A 21,450-nucleotide genomic window follows, 5' to 3' on the forward strand; every position below is an offset into this window, starting at 1 on the left:
AACAGACCAGGGGTGGCAGCCTCCTGCCATGCAGCTGAAACACAGCATCTCATCCATTTGGCAACTACTCTTTTTTTTTCTTTTAAGATTTTTTTTTTAAATTTTATTTATTTATTTGAGAGAGACAATGAGATAGAGAGAGCATGAGAGGGGATAGGGTCAGACGGAGAAGCAGACTCCCTGCTGAGCAGGGAGCCCGATGCGGGACTCGATCCCAGGACTCCAGGATCATGACCTGAGCCGAAGGCAGTTGCTTAACCAACTGAGCCACCCAGGTGCCCCATTTTGGCAACTACTCTTACAACATTTCAGTGGCAGATACCCAGCATTCCTGGAAAACTCTTATCTCTGTCTTGTCATAAAGAGGACCCAGACTCATGGTTCAGTTTGTTTGGAGGTACCGTGTAAGCTGTGACCAGAGTATGAATTACAAGCAGAACTGCCCTGGTTTAGGTACTTGTCATTATCAACACTGTACAGACACCATTATTTTATAGGAAATATTTGCACTGAAACTACTGAAAGCTTGGTAATTAAAAACAGTGATTATTGCTAGGCAATCTCTTATCTAGTTCTTCATTTAACAATATATATTTTTTAAAGATTTTATTTATGTATTTGACAGACAGAGACACAGCGAGAGAGGGAACACAAGCGGGGGGAGTGGGAGAGGGAGAAGCAGGCTCCCCGCAGAGCAGGGAGCCCGATGCGGGGCTTGATCCCAGGACCCTGGCTGGGACCATGACCTGAGCTGAAGGCAGACACCTAATGACTGAGTCACCCAGGTGCCCTTCATTTAACAATATTGAAAACCCTATTATGTGTATCACTATCCCAGGAACCAGAGATTTAAAATGGAAAGGGAGAGACTCATGATCCATTTTAGTGTTTCCTCAGAACAACAATTCCAAAGAATAATAACTGTTCTGCCATGAGCAAAAGAGGCCATGGAAAAACACGTTTGAGAAATTGTGGGTTAAACAAATTTCAACAGATTTGTTTGTGTAAGTAAGACTTTCAGAACTTACTTACATAGTAAGAGTAAATGCACTGTTTTCTAAAATTATTTTACCCTGGAGTCCCCCCACTTTTTCCCTACAGGATATCAGGGAGTACTGTTGAATAAAAATACTTAGGAATCATCACAAGCAAAGGAACTGTCTTACTCAGTTTTTGCTGTCCGGGTGCCTAGTCTGAAGGGAGTACCCAATCATTGTTAAACGAATAAACGGAGAAATTTACTAGACTGTGTGGTAGGAAGTAATAAGTGTCCTTACTGAGGCACAAATAAAACCTTATAGAATTTCAGAGGAGGGAGAGAATATATTCAGTTGAGAGAAATTATACAAAGTTTAATGGATGAGGAGATACTGAAGGAAATTTCTGAAGGATGGAGACATTTGGAGGTTGGGAAGACTGCCAACTACAGGGTCAATCTGGAAATTTCCCCAAGTTGAAGGTTACAGTAGTTACTCTTTTTATACTCTGACCATAACAACATTCTAGCAAAGATTTTTGCCACCTAAAGCTTTCATATTTTAAAAACTAATGATGTATTGTATGGTGACTAACATAACAAAATAAAGTAAAATAAAATTAAAAAAAGAATGCTTATAACCCTAGGAAGAGCTGTTAGAAAAATAAAAAAAGCAAAATATATTTAAAGAAACTTGTAGTCTGATGGGACACTTCTACACAAATACTCACTGCTGTTAGGGTTGTCTCCTATGATATGGTGTCGCCCACTCCAGTACCAGAGAAGCAGGGTAGCATCTCGAGACCCAGACACAATGTAGCAGTCCCCGCCTATGTATGACTCAGACCTGGCCAGGCACGTGACCACATCCCAGTGGCCAAACACGATCTGAGTTAATTTCCCTGAAACACACAAAAAACGGTAGGTTTAATTCATTTGTTATTTTTCTTTAAATGGTAATAAGCTTAACTTTATTTTACTAGATTTGTGAAAAGTGAATCTGTAAATGTGAAAATTTATAAGCTAATTCAAATCCAGCTACAGATGCTTTCTTGAATTTCTTCTGAAAAATGATACAAGAATGTTCCTTGGGATTTTTAAGGACATGACTTCGAAAACAACACAATCATGATTTTCATTCTCCAGGAGTTGGGCCAGACTAAGGGGAGGTTTAAGGTCTTTTACTGGACTTGATTTGGGGAAGGGACAGTAGTCCCGTTTGTGCTATGAAATCAGGACTCATGCTAATGTTTGGAATGGATAGAGTTATAATGAGTTACTTACAACGTGAACATTTAATTTGAATCTTGACACTCAAGATGAAAATGCGTACATTATTAAGCATGATTTTATTTTAAGCTCTGGGTCTAACAAAGGCATTTTGAAGAGAAAAAGGTATTTCATAGTTAAGCTTACCTGTTTCTGTAGAGTAAACCCTGAAGCTCTTATCCCAGAAACCACAGATAAGAATATAGCGATTATCTGCTGTGACCACAAAACAATGTGCATTGATTTGTATACTCTGATCAACAAGGTCCGTGATCTGCCGTTTGTTCACACCAGAGTTATTGGCTAAACATACACAGAAAAAAAGAATTTAAAGAAGGATTCCACAGGAGGTTCATCAAGGAATATTTTTATGCTTCTTTTATCTAGAAATGGGTTTTTAAGGCCATAAGATTATTAACATTTTAACATTTCCCCAGGAGGAATAGAAGCTTAATTTTTAGTAGCAGTGGTTATTTATAAACCATTTTAAATATCTAAAAGTTGTCAGAAACTTCTCCCCCAATAAATAAAAACAACATGAAGACTTCAGATAATGAATTGAAAATAAAAATACTGAGATTCCTTGAATTCTATCCATGTTCCCTATGCACAAGTTCATTAGTGTCCAACAAGTTCTGTAATCAGGAGGAAGAAATATTGTGTGAAGTATGGTATAGAAGGAAAAAAAAGTCTTAATAGTTGCCCCAATCTGTCATCTTCTGATGGCATTTACAATTCATGTGGAAAAAAGAGGGGAGAGGTTTGAGCAAGGGATGTTGTTATGTGGGCAGCCCCACAGGGAGCTTTAGGTCAGCAGCTTTAAAGACCTGGATTGTCAACAGACAGAAGGCCTTTCCAGAATGGGCTGGCAGGGGAGGAGACGAACAGAGAAGATGGGAGAGGGACTGGGGAGGAAGGAGACAGGCAGAGACTCCGGTGGATAGCACTGGGGCTGAATCTGAATAAAGTCAGGAACTCAGAGACACCGTCTGATTTCCCTAGTGCCTGTCTGCATGCTAGCCTGTTCCGTTCTCTGCGCTGTCCTTTCAGGCTAAATCCCTGGGCTGAATTCTTAAACAGGAGATGCAGATGATCACCCACACCCTCTCACGCCAATTAGACTGAAGTGCTACTCTTTGTGGATTCCCACTAATGCTATAATAATAACAACGGCCAGGGAGGTAAGCCAAAAAAAATTATACCAAGAAAGGTAGCAAAGAAAAAGAAAACCAAAGGTTCTGAGTCACTAGAAAACTGTGTAATTGGTCCTTGATTAATTAGAATAGAGCTGCTAATTTTTCCATGGTTACATTCCTGCTGCATGTGACACTGTCGATGTTTCTTGGACAAAGGAATAGCTGGAGTAGACTCTAAAATATTCCCAGTCCTAGACCTTATCTCTTCCCAAAGACATGTAAATGCTATTCTGCGTAGGGGTATAAGTAACTAACTTAAATGACTGCCTTTTAACTTATTTCTGGGTTCAAAGATGAAGGGAGAATTAAGAAATATAAGGAAAGATATACCATAACTTGCATATGGCTTTATACTTTTTCAAGGCATTTTTTGTTTTTTTCTAATTTAGTTCTCTACATGATCCCATGAAAAAGTCAGGACAAACATCCTGATCAGTCATCTTGCAGATAGGAAATTGAGGCCTAGGAAAAAGAAGGCGCTTGTTCTGGATCATCTGCTAATAAATGTGTATATGATTTAAAAATATTTCCGTTATCTTTTGTAAAGAGTTATAGCTCATAAGTTTGCAATTCATATGAAATCTTTAATTAAAAAAAAATTGGCCCTATTGAAAGGAGATTTCTAGAAAAGATGCCTTTCATGTTAGTTCTCTTTAATGATTTTTTTGAGTCCTCACATATTTTAAATATTTTAAATAATATATAGTTGTTAAAAAATAGTTTAGGCTGAAGGAAAGGACAGTTTGGAACGATTTGCCTTGTTTAGAGCCAACTTAAATGATCTCCTAAAAAGAAAAATCAAGAAAATGCCATAAATAATTGCTTAAATACCAAAAAGTTCTTAGATGGCATATTATGATCTACACAGCTCCTTGATGGTAATTCAATGTTATTTGCACACTAATTTTATGGCAGAAAAATTATCATTCGACTACCTTTTGTAATAAGTAACTACATAGGAATCTGTGGACAGTCAGCATTCATGAAAATGTATTTTTGTTGTTAACGTACCAATTAGGGGGTCCATTTCAATGGGAAGATGATGAGCTTGATCCAAAGAGTATCCTGGAGCTCCTCTGAGGCCTAAAGTTTAAACAGAAGGAGAAAACTACCACAAAAGTCTCAGAAAAGGAACTTCCTAATAAGCAGTGTTTTATGATGATTGTAGAAAAGGTGTATTGCTTAAAAATTATTTGGCAAATTGTTGTAAGAATGATGGCCATACTACACATCTTTGTAGATACTCTCAAAAGAAACCATCACAACAGGGACGCTGGCTTCTATGTCAGATGTAGGAAGCTGGAAAGAGTGTTCTCATCCCAACAAGAAGAAGCCGCATATAACAGAAGATCACAACATTTCTTGAGCCCATCAGAGAGCTAAGATCCCGGGCAACCAATGAGCTTGAAATTTCTGAAGCTGTGTCTGCAAGCGAGGGTGGGCGTGAGCATGGCAGGGCTCACCTGGGCCAGGGCAGAGGGGAAGATGGGGCTTCCATTTTCCGTCAATAGATGGCAAGTCAATTGAAGGTAAAAAATGGAGCCACACCTAAGACCTTACGCTCAGGGAAAGCTACTACCAGAGGATTAATATTTAGGGCCTGACTGAGTTATTAGTCATAATTTTTTTACATGTGATTACATAACATATATAATACTTTTGAACAATGCTAAAGAAAAAATTAATCCTTTACAGTTTTTTTCCTCAATGCAAAATATTTCTAGAGGCTCAGACTTCTGTGAATAATAAAGTTATATATTTTTTAAAGATGTCTATTGCATCTTTCTGATCAAATGGAATTAGTTATACCTCATGTTGATATATCACCAATAAACATAAAATAAGTGCATTTAGAAATTCTTAGAAGAATAAGCTATGATATACCTGATACTGTTTTTCAGAGCAATACAGAAGTCAATAGAATAGAAAAATTCAGATTAATTTACCATGGCTTATCCATTTAGTCCTGGAGACAGTGAGAGTCCTGGGGTTTCCGAGGATATCGTAAGGGATGAATTTGGCCAATTAAATCATTTGGTCACATTGACTTCTGTCCCAGTTAGGTAAGTATCAATATGTCTAATTTTGATAATAGAATCCTATCACTTCAAGATGTACCAGCTGGAACTCTTGGGAATGAGTTTAAAGAAAACACACATGAAATCACTGAACAATTTAGATTTTGTCTTTTCTCAAAGACTCTCAGCTCAAGGAGGGAGACGGTGTCTGTCTTGTTCATTGCTGTGCTCATGGCTATTTGACACAGAGTGGCCATTCAAATATTTGCTAACTAAATTAGTGAAGTGGAAGAAAGAGGATTTGAAACCAGATTCAAACTCACTTTTGTTTAATATGGGATAAAAGTGGTTTTTCTTTTTTCCTGTGGGGCAAGCATAGGGTAGGGTGGGAGGACCTGAATTAGTTGTAGACCTGCTTCAATTTACCGAATATTTATTGAACACTTAACCATCAGGCAAGCATTCTGTGAGGCCCCAACACAGAGCAACAGTGGATAAGACAGACAAGACTCCTCTCGTCAGGTCTGGCACCGATTTGCTCTACTGCTGTCTGTAGATAATCTGGCATACCAGCTAGCCCCCAGCGCACTTACCTTCACTTACCTGCACCTCCTAAGACCCCTCTAGTAAGTGACGTGCTTGGACACACATACCTACTGTGTTGTGCCATCGATTCACCGCAAATAGCCGGCTGCAGGTCACGGTCACCACCGCAGGGATGGTCAGGTGGGGCAGCGTGTTGGCTGCCACGTGGGTCACTGGAGAATTTGATGGGAACTTCAGCACCATGATCACATCCTGTTGCATCTGATCTTTAAACATGAGTGGACTCTGTGGAAGGAAACACTGTTGAATAGAAAGGGAAGAGAGCAGAAGAGAACAGAAGGGATAACACAGTTAGTGAAAGCTCTGGGGAGACGGAGGTTAACACAGACGAGGCTAGCATGAGCAGAGAGCAAAGCAACCCGAACTTCCATCCGGGGAGGATGGCACGGGGAAAGGGGCAAGGGCCCTGTGCTGTCGCCGGCCGAGGACACGAGATCATTCACGACCAGTCTCTGTCTAAGCCTCTCGAGACTGCGGGGTGAGACGTGAGCTCCCAGGTCTGTCTCCTGATGCAGTGGCATTATTCAGTGCGGTGAAAACATCAGTTGAGCGGAAAAATTAGTGACGTCAGGGACTGACACTGTTTACATGAAAGATAAAGTGAATGGACTGATACTTTCATTTTTTACCTGGTTGATCTGGGGTCACGGCTGCAATCTGAATAACTAAAATGTACTAGCCTTCCCCGTTAGAGCTTTGCACGCGTCTCTGCTGTGGCAATCCTGACTGCTTATGGCTGACGCCTCCTTTCTAGACTGTGCGCTTGCTAAGGGCTACCCCCTTTTCCTTCCTTCGGTCTGTGCTTTCAGACGTCTAGCATGTGACTCGACAGACAGCAGACACTATCGATGCTACAGTTCCAGCAACTATAAAACACCATCAATACTCCTGCATCGAAAGCCCAAAATGGGGATGTTGGAAATAGCCATCATGTTGCGTTCATAAATGTTCTGTAACTGTTTTCTATATGTATGAAGTGTCTGCTCCACGAACGTAGAAGGTTTAGGTTTCCTTTATGAGCAGTTCCATGCCAATTTAGTCTCTCACAATTTTCCCCAGGAAAGCAATGAATCCTGACTGGGCACTTCTCCAGGATAAGTATTTTTATTATTATTATTAAACAGAGACAACTAACACGGGAATAAAACTCTTTTGCCAAAGCATTTCATAAAATAAAGTGTTAGAGATATTCTCTTAGACAGCTTATTAAAAATACTTCATCTAGGGGCGCCTGGGTGGCTCAGTCGTTAAGCGTCTGCCTTCGGCTCAGGTCATGATCCCAGGGTCCTGGGATCGAGCCCCGCATCGGACTCCCTGCTCAGCGGGAAGTCTGCTTCTCCCTCTCCCCCTCCCCCTGCTTGTGTTCCCTCTCCCGCTGTGTCTCTCTCTGTCAAATAAATAACATCTTTAAAAAAAAATTCTTCATCTAAGGCTTGAGGCTCCAAGGCCACACCCCCATGTCTACACTGTGACTGTGTGTTCATGTGGAACCGTGTGCTTGGTATCAACCTCTTTGCTTTGTCACATGCAAAGACCAATTTCAAGCAGAAGAGTTCATTAGTGACCAAGGGGGCTGAAGCTGTTGGAGCCATTGTAGAGAGAAAAAACATGTTTTCGAACACATTGATTTGTTTCACTAGGAGTTTGGCCATCGATTCGTTGAAGGTCTGGAGGATGCAGCCCCCTCTGTGTTGCCAGTTCCTTAGCGTCATGTCTGACACACAGAAGGAACTCGATACGAATTTATTAAGTAACTGAGAAAATAAATGAAAGGTCTGAACAGTACTTCTGCCACAAAATAACAGCTTATAAATTTGTTTGCACATATACTATGGACCATATTTCAGAGCTCTTTACTCCAAAATTAGGGTACTTGCTGCCTTGATAACTGCCTAGAAAAATGGATGAACTTTAATTCATTTTGCAAACACGTTCTTTTACCTTCAAGCATTTTTCACTTCAGTAAAGGAATCAGTGGAAACCCACAGCTTAAAAAATAAAATTCCTTCTACAGAAATTTCTCAGAAAAAATGTACCATCTTCAAATTAAAGAGGGAAATGTACAATTTGCGAATAAACTGAAAAAGGCCTATTTTGTCACGAAAATGAGCTTTTAAAATTCAGATTAAGGGACGCCTGGGTGGCTCAGTTGTTAAGCGTCTGCCTTCGGCTCAGGTCATGATCCCAGGGTCCCGGGATCGAGTCCCACATCGGGTTCCTTGCTCAGCGGGGAGCCTGCTTCTCCCTCTGCCTGCCACTCCCCCTGCTTGTGCTCTTTCTCTCTCTGGCAAATAAATAAATAAAATCTTTAAAATAAATAAATAAATAAATAAAATAAAATTCAGATTAAAATGAAAAGAGTATTACCTCAGCCCTTGTAAAACGGGAATAAAAGCTTTAATACGAGCAGGGAGCGGTGCTGATGATACCAGCTAACACTTATTGAGAACGTATTGCACAGGTGCTGGTCTAAGTGCTCTACGGGATTAAGTCATGATATTCTCAGGGCAGATGGTATTTTTGCTTTCATGTAACAGATGCCGCAACATAAACAGGGAGGTTAAACACCTTGCCCAGGTCATTCCCTAGCTAGAGGCAGAGCTGGCGTTTGACCAGACTGGCTCCGGAGCCCTTGTTTTTAACTCTCCTGCCTCTGCAAGTTACCTCTGTATTTCTGCCCTCTTCTTAAAATGAGCTACTCCCCCTACTCAACCTTGCCCCAAAAGATTAAATTGGGCCGTATCATATTGTGTTGATATTATATTTTCATCCTACCTTATAAATCAAATCTAATTCTGGTGCCTGTATGTGTCTGAATGAGTTTAGGCAGAGGCATATAGAGTCAGAGAAGAGGGCAATTGTTGTGAACCCCAAACTGGGCGAGTGGGGCAGGACTTAAAGGTAAGAACCGCATTCCCCTATGTGCCTCTGCAGGGTATCAGCATCTACTGAGCCTAAAGACTTAACCAATACATCGAGAAGCCTTTAAAAGCGCTGCTGAAATGATGATCTTATTTGATGCGTACCCAGGTACAAAGAAAGCAGAAAACTTTCTTTTCAGGCTGCTCTGTCTTACCAGGTGCATGGCAGAGCTCCGAGGAGGATGTGGCTCAATAAGCAACTGAGATGGCGTCTGTCCAAAGTTCTGTATCTGGGCCTCCATGGCCTGCAGGGGAAGGAGAGTGATTGTCATAATCAATATGCATCAACGAGAGAGGTCAACACACTCCCTGACAATGCAAGTGGATCCCAAGTCAGCCATGAAAGAAGTCCAGAAAATTCACCGGGTGCTCTTCTCTCAGGGTGCAGAATCATCCAAGTGTTAGTATTTTGTAGACAGGCTTTGCTTTCTCCTTCCAAACATGCTTCCATTAACCAAGTGGTTATTCTTACGTAGAAGCTGGGGTTAAATGTGGGAGTGTTATGCCTGTGAGTGCATGCAGCTGAGGCCAAAGAACACTTCTAACACTAAATACACCACGTATACCTTAATAAAGTCCTGTGTAAGGAGGAATGTATGGGGATCTCTAATGAAATAAGCTTCTGGGATCTTGGGAAAAAAGAATGATACATAGTCAGTCCACCAATGATACGAAATAAAATTCAGAAAATCATATATTCCAGTCAATACAGAGGGTAATCATTAAGACTTTTGTATAATGATTAATTAATGATGGCCAAATTTTCAATACAAAAAAATATATTTTAGCATGTCATGCTTTTTTAAGATGAACGCTGAAATATTATTTAATGTCTATAAGGTATGAATTCACTTCTCTCAAAAATTTTTTGAAATTTTAGAGATAACTAGCCCAAAGAGGAAATAATTCTTTGGGCATCTTGAGCTATGAAATATTTTATTAAAGCCTGTGCAGCTAGAAATATTAATGAGATTTTATGGCTCCCAATGAATAAAAATAATCTTGGACCTCAAAATGTCAGGACTGTATAATATGCCTTTTTCTGTGTGTATGTCAAAGATATAATCTTATAGGAGATTTATGTATTTCTTCTATGTAAAATCCTACAGGCGAAAAAAAAATCAATATATTAAGCTAGACTAACAGAAAAGATTCTTCCAAAACACTGTTAGCGTGTAATTTAAGTCAACAAGGAGAAGCACAATATTTACAGTGGTCATTACTCTGTTACCATGCTAATTTTCCCCCTAAAATTGTGTGCAATTTGGTTGCGCATAAAAGTGAAATATGAAACTCACTGCTGAGTGCTTAGGAACGCAGGTAAGGTGGTAGATGGCTCTCGACCCTGTGGTGCCACTAATCGCATTCACTGTCTAGAAATCTCATTTATAAAGTACTTAAATTTAACAATCTGTCCGCCTAGACTGCATTTCAAGAAAATGTTTATCAATAAAAATGTGAATTTTCAAATTTATTAGCAATATTAAACATGAATGCATCATTATCTGCCATATTTTAGCAATTGCATAAATGGGGCTTTGGTTCTTTTATTTGCAGAGGCAACAGGATGAATTATTAAATCTCTTTAAGTGCTGTCCAATCTTAACGTATCCATTTATTTGCACGGGGTCCACACATACGCAAAGTGGGACTATTTAAGTAGATCGTACTCACATAGATTCCATCATACTTTATCTCCCCAGTGCAAGATTTACGATTATAAAAGAGGGAAGAGACTGTTTCTGGTTAGGTTCACATCATGAACAATAAACTCCTGAGAGTTACTTGAAAGAAAAAAAATAGTAATTTCATTGTTAAAGTTGCCCTGGCTAGAAAATGTCCAATACCTAGCTTAATGTATCATGAACAGCTAAAGTCGCTCTAACAATAGGTCCTCTGGCTTGTGTTCCGAATCCTCCAGAAAGGACTGCGGTGGGGTGGGGAGACAGGGGTAAAATTAAATACAGTTCAGTCTCTACGTCAGTGCTTGTACTTAGTAGGTAGCCTTTAAATGGCCATAGAAGGACTAAATCCACAAACATGCTCTGCTTGACTTGATTTTTGTTCTGAAGGGCAAATATTAAAACTATACCAGAAAATCTTAGGAGACTCACTCACTTTCCAGAAATCTATACAGTTCTCTTCAGTGGGCCTACCTCCGATCCTTTTTGGACTGAGGCAGAGTACACACACGTATTTATTTTAAACAACTCTCAAATGGCACCAGGATAAATATTAAGCTGTGATCAAGTTAATATTGTGATTTTGCCCTTTCATTAAGACAATCTATTCCCTACACTTAACATTTATTTATTTATTTTTAATACTAAACTGAATCCCTCTTCCTTGTGATCCAGATCACATGCCTTCATGCCCTAAAAGTTCTTATTCCAATATTTACCTTTTGGCTGTCTTGTAATCCTGTCTACCAGTAATTCCTTAACCCCTGATTTAAAAATATACAGATCTTTCTGATCTTGAAAAAGCATGCTGCCTCCTCTGAGTTCTCTTTCTTGTCACTACCAACCCGTTTGAATGGGGAGTGAGCACCTGCTGATTTTCTTCACCTCTCCCCTGTTCTATGTTTTCTGTTCTCCCCCACTTTTAGAAAGTCATCAATGTCTTCTTTCTGTCAAGAGTGAGGTACTTTGTATGGGAAGGTGCCCAGGGATATACACAGCCCATTCTGTAATCTATGAAGCACAGCAGCTGAGTGGTTGTTCTGAGAACTACTCCCGATGTAGGAGAAAATGCCTCCCCTTCATGCGAACCTTGGGCAGGGTTCTAAATCCTTCCCAGACTCCCTAAATCATAATGAATGTCCTCCATATTCTCATAGCACTTTTTTTCCCCTTTATCATGAAATTCAACGCACAGTTCTTTACATAGGTCTGTTTGCTCAGACTGTTGATCTTTGCAGGTCAAGGCTGTGACTTACTTCTAAGAGAGTCCAAAATCATTTGCTGAATATAGAAGTGGGGCAACGGTGGGACATTTGTGCAAAACTGAAAGCACAGAAAAGGAAAAGCACAGTAGTAGAGAAAACGTCGGAGTGCTTACTTTTATAATTCAGTACTACAAAGACAGTGACGTCAACAAACGTTGTTAAATGCTTACTCAATGCTGAGGGATAAGAAATCAGATACCAGCCTGTCCTCAAGAAGTTTGCAGCCCACGAGGACATAAGATGAGTGGTAATCAGGGCACACAGTAGGTAGAGGACCACGGTGCAGGCCATCCTGGAGTGCAAGGGAGCCCAGGAGTGATGTCTACGTCAGACTCAGGGTAGAGCAGGGCACAGGGAGAGCAGGGCTGTTAGGAAAGGGGCTTCCAGAAAAGGGACATGAGCTGAGGTCTGAATGATAAGTAGGAATTCTGGCTAGCTGACAGCAAAAAAAGATCATCGGAAGTCGCGTTTTAAAAAAATTCAACATAGGGCACCTGGGTGGCTCAGTCGTTAAGCGTCTGCCTTCGGCTCAGGTCATGATCCCGGGGTCGAGTCCCACATCGGGCTCCCTGCTCTGCAGGAAGCCTGCTTCTCCCTCCCCCACTCCCCCTGCTTGTGTTCCCTCTCTCTCTGTGTCTCTCTCTGTCAAATAAATAAATAAAATCTTAAAAAAAAAAAAAATTCAACATATGTCTATTTTTCTATACATATTCTGCATGGGTTGGAGAGACTTAATCTAGCTTTATTTATTCATAAAACATATACTTATTGAGCACCTACTATGTACTGGGTACCATTTTAGATATTTGTGATAGTCATCAAACGTAACAGATAGAGATTCGGGCTCTCGTAGAGCTTAACGTTCTAGCCAGGACAGCATAGGCACTTACATTCAGCCAGATGTCACCAGCCAGCAGTCCTTGGGCTAGATAGAAGCAGCTCACAGGTATGGTTTCTATCTCAGCCAACATTTATAGGTCAGAAAATTTCAAACAATAAATTGGATTTTTTGGCGTCTCTCAAAAAACCCACAGGAGGTGGTTCATCAGCATTCCTGCACAGCAACACCTGGCTGGTGCCAAGGCAAAGGGCCCTTTTATAATGCCCACAGCTCACAGGACCCAGGCATGTGCTGTCTCCCGGCCCGCTTCACTGGTTTATTCCCTGTCTGACTTCTATAGACTTCGGCATTTGTTAATCCTTTAAAAATCTACTACCAAAATGTTAATTTGTATTACAAGGAAGCTATCACTTTATAGATCTACAGTAGTCTCATGTTCACCCTTGGGGTATATGGTCCAAGACCCCAAAGAATGCCTGAAACTGTGGATGGTACTGAACTCTATGCACGCTCTTTTTTCCTATACATACATACCAATGATAAAGTTTAATGAATATGCATGGTGAGAGATTAACAGCAATAACCACTGATAAAATAGAACAATGATAATATACTGTAATAAAAGTTACGTGAATGTGATCTCTCTCTCAAAATACCTTATGGTACTGGGCTCACCTTTCTCCTTAGGATGATGATGTGAGAGGTAAAATGCCTATCTGATGAGGGGCGCCTGGGTGGCTCAGTCGGTTAAGCGTCTGCCTTTGGCTCAGGTCATGATCTCAGGGTCTTGGGATGGAGCCTCAGCAGGGAGTCTGCTTCTTCCTCTCCCTCTCCCCCACGCACCCCTCACTCCCGCTTGTGCTCTCTCTCAAATAAAATCTTTAGAAAAAAATGACTAACCGATAGGATGAAGTGAGGTAATGAGGTAGGCACTGTGACTTAACATCAAGCTACTGCTGACCTTCTGAGGCTAGGTCAGAATCACTGCTTCCAGAACATGGCTGACCTCAGGTCACTGAAACCGTGGAAAGCCGAACAGTGGATAAGGGGAGCCTACCGCATTGCACTTTCAACTGAAGCAAGAATGAACTGATACTGTATGTGTGAGCTCATGACTTTTATAATGTGTATGAGAGAAGAGTAAAACTTGGGAAATAACTCTGTCAATTTAACTTCATCAAATCTCAGCTGTTATCCATTGTGAGAAGTGTCACTAATTTATATACTATTAAGAAGTAAAAGAATGTTGCCAATTCAACTATGATCCACTATTGATTGCAAGACACACTGCGATATGGAGTGTTGAGAAGTGACAATGACAGGCATCTCAGAATCAGTAAGTGATAGTAATATTTTATACATAATACACAGCAACAGAAGTCTTGCACACTTCATATAAATCTAGCATAGGTAATAGACTTAAAACAGAAGATTTTTCAAAACAAATTTGACTGACAAAATCTTTGGTGTTTTACAAATAAGAAAGACCATGTATTTATGGGTCTTTAGTGGGATAAGATGAAAATACGGATCTGCTGATACTTAAATAATATTCTTTCTTAGGCCTTTGTAATCGTTGAATGTGGCATCTTAGACTAAAGCTGCTTATGTGCACACTTTAATTAATTGCGTGTGTGTTTTCTCCCTTTTAACCGGCACTCAGATCAAAACAGAGGGCTTTGGCACGGAACTAGAAGTTTCCATATCTTGAGCTGGGTGGTGTCTTCGTGGGAGTATATATATATACATATACATATATATACACACATATATGTATGTGTATGGGATGGTACCACCCTTGTGCCCCTCCACAGCAATTTTCCCCACGCCTCACCCTCTGCCAGGTTAATCACGATTTTGATGATAATTAAATTGCACCAACAAAATTATCATTGATTATTTTTTCTTTTCTTGAACTTCTGATAAGTAGAATCATACAGTACCTCTTTTCATGCCTGCCTTTTTTTGATCAACATGCCTGGGAGATTCATCTCTACTCTTCTGTGTATCAATGTTTTGTCGTCGTTGTGGCCATTATAGTGTCCCACTGTATCCGTCTACCACAACAGATTGATTCTGTCCATAGGTATTTGGGCTGCTAACAGTTTCAGGTTATCATGAATAAAGTAGCTTAGAAAATTCTTGCACGTGTCTTTTGATGGAGGTGAGCAGTCATTTTTGTTGGGTGCATAACCTAGGTATTGGGTTGCCAAGTTAGAGGGTAGGAATATTTTGTTTTACGGCCGAGTTGTTCTCCAAAGTGACTCTACTGATTCTGTGTATTTATTTGTATAAGTATCTGTGAATGCAGAATGCAGTGGTCAAAGCTGTAAGTAAAGTGATGATTCAGACTATGTGATCTTTGAGGGTACAGATCTGCTGAAACTCTTACATAGCAAACTCAACTTTATCTCAGAAAATAATCATATAAGGAAATCCGCTTAATTTCCTCACCAGGAATTGTTCAGATAGGAACGATAAGTAAGTTAGTTTCTTAAGAGTTTTATATTTTAATTGTTATATGGATTCTTACTTATTCTTATAAAAAATATTTGGTTGAATACTGAGCTGTTACCATGTACTTAGTATTTATTTATTTATTTTTAATTAATTTATTATTTTTTTTGGCATTTATTTTTCTCCCCAGCTAAGACTCATCAAGAAACAGGTAGGTCATAAGATTAGAAAAAAAAAGTTTCTTTTTTTTTCCCACTCTGGAGGGACATCTAAAATATGGAATTTTTCAGAGGTAAGCAGAGAAGTAAAGAAAAATGTGACCTAAGTTATGAAGAGCAGCACAAAATAAGTAAACCTGAACAGGACTTTCAGATTTCATTACACACATAGGACACATAACTCAGTTTTACCTGCTTATATGTAATACAAAGCTCCCATGAGGGCACGTTCCTATTAGGGACAGTTTCCTGTTTTTCTCCTCCCTACTTTCTTGTTAGGCCCGCTTTGTAAAATCCTTCCTGACCCACCTACCAAGTTACAAAATTACCCACATTTTCACAAGCTCTCCTTTTTAACCAGCTCTGTCTTAGGCTTATGTTACTTAAAGGTCAGGACCCGGGGTTCAGCTGCGTCATCTATGCCCTGCACAACGGTGCCCAGTTGGGGGGCAAATGAGGGATAGAATCTACCTCAAACGTCATAGGAAGGAGCATCTTTTATTATTCATCCTTTTAATGAGGGCTTCTTTTTCAATTTGCACCAAGGGGCCATATGCGTTAGCTGTGGCTGCGACACGTACCTTATTCCTTTGACCTGCTGCACCTCTTGCTTAATTGCTTTTGTCTCCTTCTTGCCTTCCCTCCCCGCCAAAATTCCACCTCCTCTATAAATACACACACAGAGCTGGGATTAAATCCTCACAAGAGGAAGTAAACACGCTGTGGTTTATGTGCATTATACATACGCCTGCTAACATGAAGATTTCATAGCCAGGGTAAAATTACATATGGCAACAGGTAAGTGATAGTTCAGAATGATGTTTAAATTACTGATAAATTCAAAATATTCTAAAAGAAAGAAATTACTATTTAGGTGAATAAATACGTTTTCTCCCTCCCCTTGGGTTTACTAGTTATCTAGTGTATACCACCTCCGGTAGCCAAGAGATAAAAAACTTTGGTTAATCTTGTCTTTTCCACAATGCAGGTAAATTTAACTCAGATACATTTTTCTCCTGTAGAATCTTTACAACCTCTAGTCTTTTTTATAAACGTAATTTAGTATTGTCTTTCTGATGAAATGTCATAAGGTCTAAGTGCCATGAGAAAGTGTGAGGAAGCTAATAAGGTAAAGCTGTCAAATGACCTAGTTCATCCATTTTGCTTGGTTTGTGCCATCTTTTAAATTGTTTTCCAGAAAAGTCAGCATTTTATAAAGTACAACAGGTCGTGCTACCCACAAGGCTAAAATCAGACTACGTTGAAATTACTAGTTAATTATTGATAATTTTCAGAAAATTCAAGATAAAAATAGCAAAAGTGATTCCTTGGGAACACAGAAAAGGATTTTCCAAAAATTTCCTTAGGATTGTGTTATCTCATTTTATAGCTCATATTTAGCGAGATTTTATTTTAATGCTTTAAAGTGGATATTATTTTTTTTACCAGAAAATACATGTTTGACATATAATTAAAAATACATAGGTGATTTATATCATCTTTCTGTGCTACCCCCAATTCTCCCAGTTCTATACCAAATAGGGGAAAAAAATGGAATTTTGAGAAGTCTGAAATGATAAAAGAAAAGATTACTTAATGGCAGACTGTATTTTAACTGATATGCTTTTGTTTCTGGTTTATTGTTGTAATAAAACAAGATCATATAAAGCATTACTTTTTAATGCTAGAAAAATGGGAGCAAAATAAATCAAGAAAATAATATCTGCACTTTATTATTTCTTGCTTTACAAACATTAAACTATATAAAAAATTAAAAATGCTATTTTATATTCAACTGCTTCTAATTTTTCATAGAAACTACACAATAGAAGAACAAACGTGTTTCCTTTTAACAATCAACTGCATTAAGGCTAAGTCTATACTAGCAAAATTATTAGACTATTTCAGCAAATACTTAATAACTCAAGTAAAAAAAGCACCACATTTGCTGTAACTATCAGACTATGCTACACAGTGTTGAGGGAGAGGATTCTGATGGTTCATTTACCTGCCTCAGTGCTTGGTTTTATTCTTTTGGTATAAACCTAAAAGAAATAAAGAGGAGAATTATCCTCTTGCCGATTCCTATTTCCTCCTTGGACTGATGAGTTATAATGATGATATTACATACCTGACTTAACAAATTAACACGAACAGTGAATGGGAAAAGCAAGCACCATGTCCTTTGGATTAAAAAAAATGCTCTGTCCAGAACAGTTTTTCTTCAAATCAGGTCAGTGCTGTTGGTGGCAAGCTCACTCAATTTTTATATTTAAAAATAAGTATAAGTCAACTCAGGTAGGAAAAGTACATGTATTTTAATGCGTCAGGTAGCGGCTGTTCTCGCCGGGATGCCTTAAATAAATTTGCCTAAAGCGGTGACTAACTCAGGGGGAACACAGACGTGAGCTGGATCATCTTCCTTTCCCCCCCGGGAGACTGGCCTCCAGAGACTGCATCCCTACCACTCTCTCGCTCCTCTATCTTCCCACTCTTTTCGGCCAATGAGAGCTCAGGACAGGAGACAGGAAGGGGATGTAAAATTTATCCTATGGTCCTTCCTTGCCAGGTCCTAGTTTGGCAGTGGCTGAATTGCAGTCTTCTCTCTAAGGCCACAACTCCACATCGTGGAGCCCACTGGGGCTCGATCTCATGCCAATGAGATCATGACCTGAGCTGAAACCAAGAGTCAGATGCTGAACCGACTGAGCCACCCAGGCACCCCAGCGGATGACGTCTTAAGGACTCTTCCAGGTTTTTTGTTCTTTGTTCACTTTTGGGGTGATCATTAAATAGTACATAGTTGTAAAGGACCCAACCCAGAAATGCATAATGAAATGTGAGAAGAATCAGTACAATGTCCCTGCCAAATTCTCCCTGGTTGAATCAATGTATATAAAGCAAACTCAAGGCTGGATGAATCGGAAGATGGAAGTTGGGGGAAGGCAGTGGTGGAGGAGGAGGAGTGTTAGTACCAGTGACGACCTTTCCTCACCATACAAAATAAGTTCACTTGGAGTGTCTGATCATGGAAAGGAAATAATAATGAAAATAATAAAAGTTGAGAAGATTTGCCTGGAAGTGGAATGACATCAAGACAAAGGTTTACCAGGTGGTGGTATAAACATCACAAAATGAAATCATATACTTTTATTAGGCTAAAATCAAAATCAAAATAGTATTGCATGTATTTGACAGAACAAAGTGCTCTTCTTTGATTTTGACATAAATGGGAAACAATAATTTAGATATACTATATTGAGATTTCAAATGGCTTTAAATAGGTTCATTATCAATATGTTTAAAACCTTTAAAAATGAGCTCTAAAAATCTAACTGAAATGCTTAGTATTGAGATTGAGTAATATCTACTTCAACAAACTGAAGCATGCAATATGTTTTGAATAATTGTTATTTTATGCTAAGGCAACAACTGTGTAATATAACTGAAATCTATGTTACTAGAAGATAAGGAAATCCCTTCCAGCTATTTTCGTTACAAACAGCAGGCTGCAATTTTCACCCTTCTTCCTTGTGTAAAATATGACTTTAGATGCTTGTGAAAGCATTTGTTGTTAATTTCTGAAAATCAATAATTAGCACTTCTCAACACTATGCAATAAAAATAACACAAAGATGAGAAAAAGCACATCTCACATAAATGACACACATCCCACTGTGACTAGCTGCATTATTTATGCTTTCCTAGTGGACGATTGATGACGATGGACTAGCTAAGGACTGCAGTAATTACAAGGAGAAAAGATAAACCTAAATTAAACATTTATTCACTAATCAAAATTAAATGTGTGTCATTAATTTTCTTGATACTAATTTCTATATAGAAACTTTATTCACTGATTCTTTGCAGTTGCAAGCCTTATTGCTGTTGGGTGAGGAACACACAAACAGACACATTTGAATCTATACTTTTGTTAGTTTTAGGGATCATAACATTCTTCTTGTTCCCCAAATGATTCTTTAAGCTTAAAAGAATACCTAATGTGCAAATATTTCCACTCCCATAATTGAAAATGTAGTGGTTTTCTTTCTATTTTATTTTATTTTATTTCTTTCTATTTTAATTTGGCTTTTGAATTTGCTGACATTTTTAACTCTGTAAAACTTCCAGTAATTATAGGGGGAAAATGAAGGTGGTTTTAAGAAATCTTTATCAGCCATTTTGTTGATCATTTGTTGCAATCACGTCTCAGAATAAATGTGCAGGAGAAAAACCCTGAATATGCCCCATGTGAAGACAATTAGGCTTCATGGCCGTTGTAAATGGACAACATTGTGCTACAACCCACTCACGCGATCCACAAGGGGGGTGTTGCTATCCCTTGTCAGACAGAAGAAAGGAGTTAGAAATGGGGGAAGGAAAAGACAAGGGATAACAAATTCACAGAAAGAATAAGCAATGACCAGACAGCCATCAATGTCGTCACTACAAATACCTTCATTTACATCATTAGGATGAAAAGTGGGTTAATTTTTTCCTTATACATTTTATGAGTTCATCTTCTAGGAAAGCCAACATTGTAGGCTGTTTTGGTTAAAGACATGTCTGTCTTGTTGGTTCTTGACAGCCTTATCATGTCAGGTTTCTGGAGTAGCAGGAATGGTTCAGCAAGAAAATAAAGTGAAAACTGAAGGAATCTATTCTACTTCCTTTGGGCATATTCTCAGTATAGCAGAGCCAAAGGAATGCTTTGTTATCCCTGTCAGATCAAAGAAAGAGATAAACACAGAAAATATAATCTAAGAAGACCAAGAAATATTAGTAACGAAAAATTAGACTAAAAATGGCACACTTTTAGAACTACTGGTAATATTAAAACTTATTATTTAGTGTTTTAATATTTCCAGCATAGATGAATGTGTATATATGTATAAGTAAATAAATATTGCATGGCCCATATGTTCTAGTAGTTTGCCAGCAAAATAGCCTTTTACATAGGCTTGTGTATCTACCTCTTACTGTCAAAGAGAAATCATTTAAGTCATTTTTCAGTTTGGCAGTGTCGACTATACATATGATGATATAGAGAAATGAATTATTAAAACAAAAGTTCTTCCAAGGTATTTCATTTAATTATGCTTTTAGGTAAAATAACCAACGTCTGTGTAGTGCTTTATGGTTTACAAAGTATTTCCCCATATCTTTTCTCATACGATCCTCAAATACAGACCTATGAGTTATGTATCATTTCTGTTATCATTTTATAGGTGGGAAAACCAAGGTACATAAAAGTAAAGTGACTCAATGTCTCAAATTTTAATGACTGGCTGTGATAAAACTTATTATCTGGTTTCCACCTTTCTATCATTTTTTATTGCCTATTAGATACCATATAATCACACTCTAAGGCAGACAGACTTGAGTAATTATATCCATGATCAAAAGAGTGATCCATTTTAGACACAATTTTAGAATGCAATATTTTTCACTCATTATAAGAGTACAGTAAAAAAAAATTGTGACATTTAATTTGTAATCTCTACTAACCAACCACTGACTATGCCATAATCCCCTAGTGCCTTTGGAACTCTTAAAGACTGACAAAACAAGTTTTTCTGGAATGTAGTTAAAATAAACAATGAACAAAATGGCTGAGAAAGATTTCTTTCTTTCTTCCTTCTTCCTTTTTTATTTTTTAAAAAATATTTTATTCATTCACCTGAGAGAGAGACAGCGAGAGAGGGAACATAAGCAGAGGGAGTGTGAGAGGGAGAAGCAGGCTCCCTGGCAGGGAGCCCGACATGGGACTCGATCCCAGGACCCTGAGGATCATGACCTGAGCCGAAGGCAGATGCCTAACGACGGAGCCACCCAGGGGCCCCCCTTTCTTTCTTTTTTGAGAGAGAGAGAGAGCATGCGCAAGTGAGGGGAGAGTCAGAGGAAAAGAGAATCTTAAGCAGGCTCCACACCCAGTGCTGAGCCCGACTCAGGGCTTGATCTTACAACCCTGAGATCATGACCTGAGCTGAAATCAAGAGTT

The 21,450-nt window shown here is 38.9% G+C and overlaps 1 protein-coding gene across 8 annotated transcripts in view; it reads right to left on the bottom strand.

Moving 5' to 3' along the window:
- Positions 1 to 21,450, bottom strand: part of NBEA (neurobeachin) — a 680,995-nt gene that overhangs the window by 16,816 nt on the left and 642,729 nt on the right. For 4 of the 8 annotated variants that reach the window (XM_064586204.1, XM_064586203.1, XM_064586202.1 and 1 more), the window contains 6 exons: positions 9,553 to 9,615; positions 9,142 to 9,231; positions 6,113 to 6,305; positions 4,453 to 4,524; positions 2,393 to 2,548; positions 1,708 to 1,878 (listed from right to left, as the gene is read on the bottom strand). In XM_064586204.1, the coding sequence (XP_064442274.1) occupies positions 1,708 to 1,878; positions 2,393 to 2,548; positions 4,453 to 4,524; positions 6,113 to 6,305; positions 9,142 to 9,231; positions 9,553 to 9,615 (745 nt within the window). The remainder of the gene's footprint in view (positions 1 to 1,707; positions 1,879 to 2,392; positions 2,549 to 4,452; positions 4,525 to 6,112; positions 6,306 to 9,141; positions 9,232 to 9,552; positions 9,616 to 21,450) is intronic. The other 4 variants (XM_054506303.2, XM_045869315.2, XM_064586201.1 and 1 more) reach the window with 3 other exon arrangements.

The sequence above is a fragment of the Mirounga angustirostris genome, unplaced genomic scaffold (assembly GCF_029215605.1).
Source record: "Mirounga angustirostris isolate CCGP_5_RB_7025 unplaced genomic scaffold, mMirAng1.0.hap1 SCAF_3, whole genome shotgun sequence".
Taxonomy (NCBI): Eukaryota; Metazoa; Chordata; class Mammalia; order Carnivora; family Phocidae; genus Mirounga; species Mirounga angustirostris.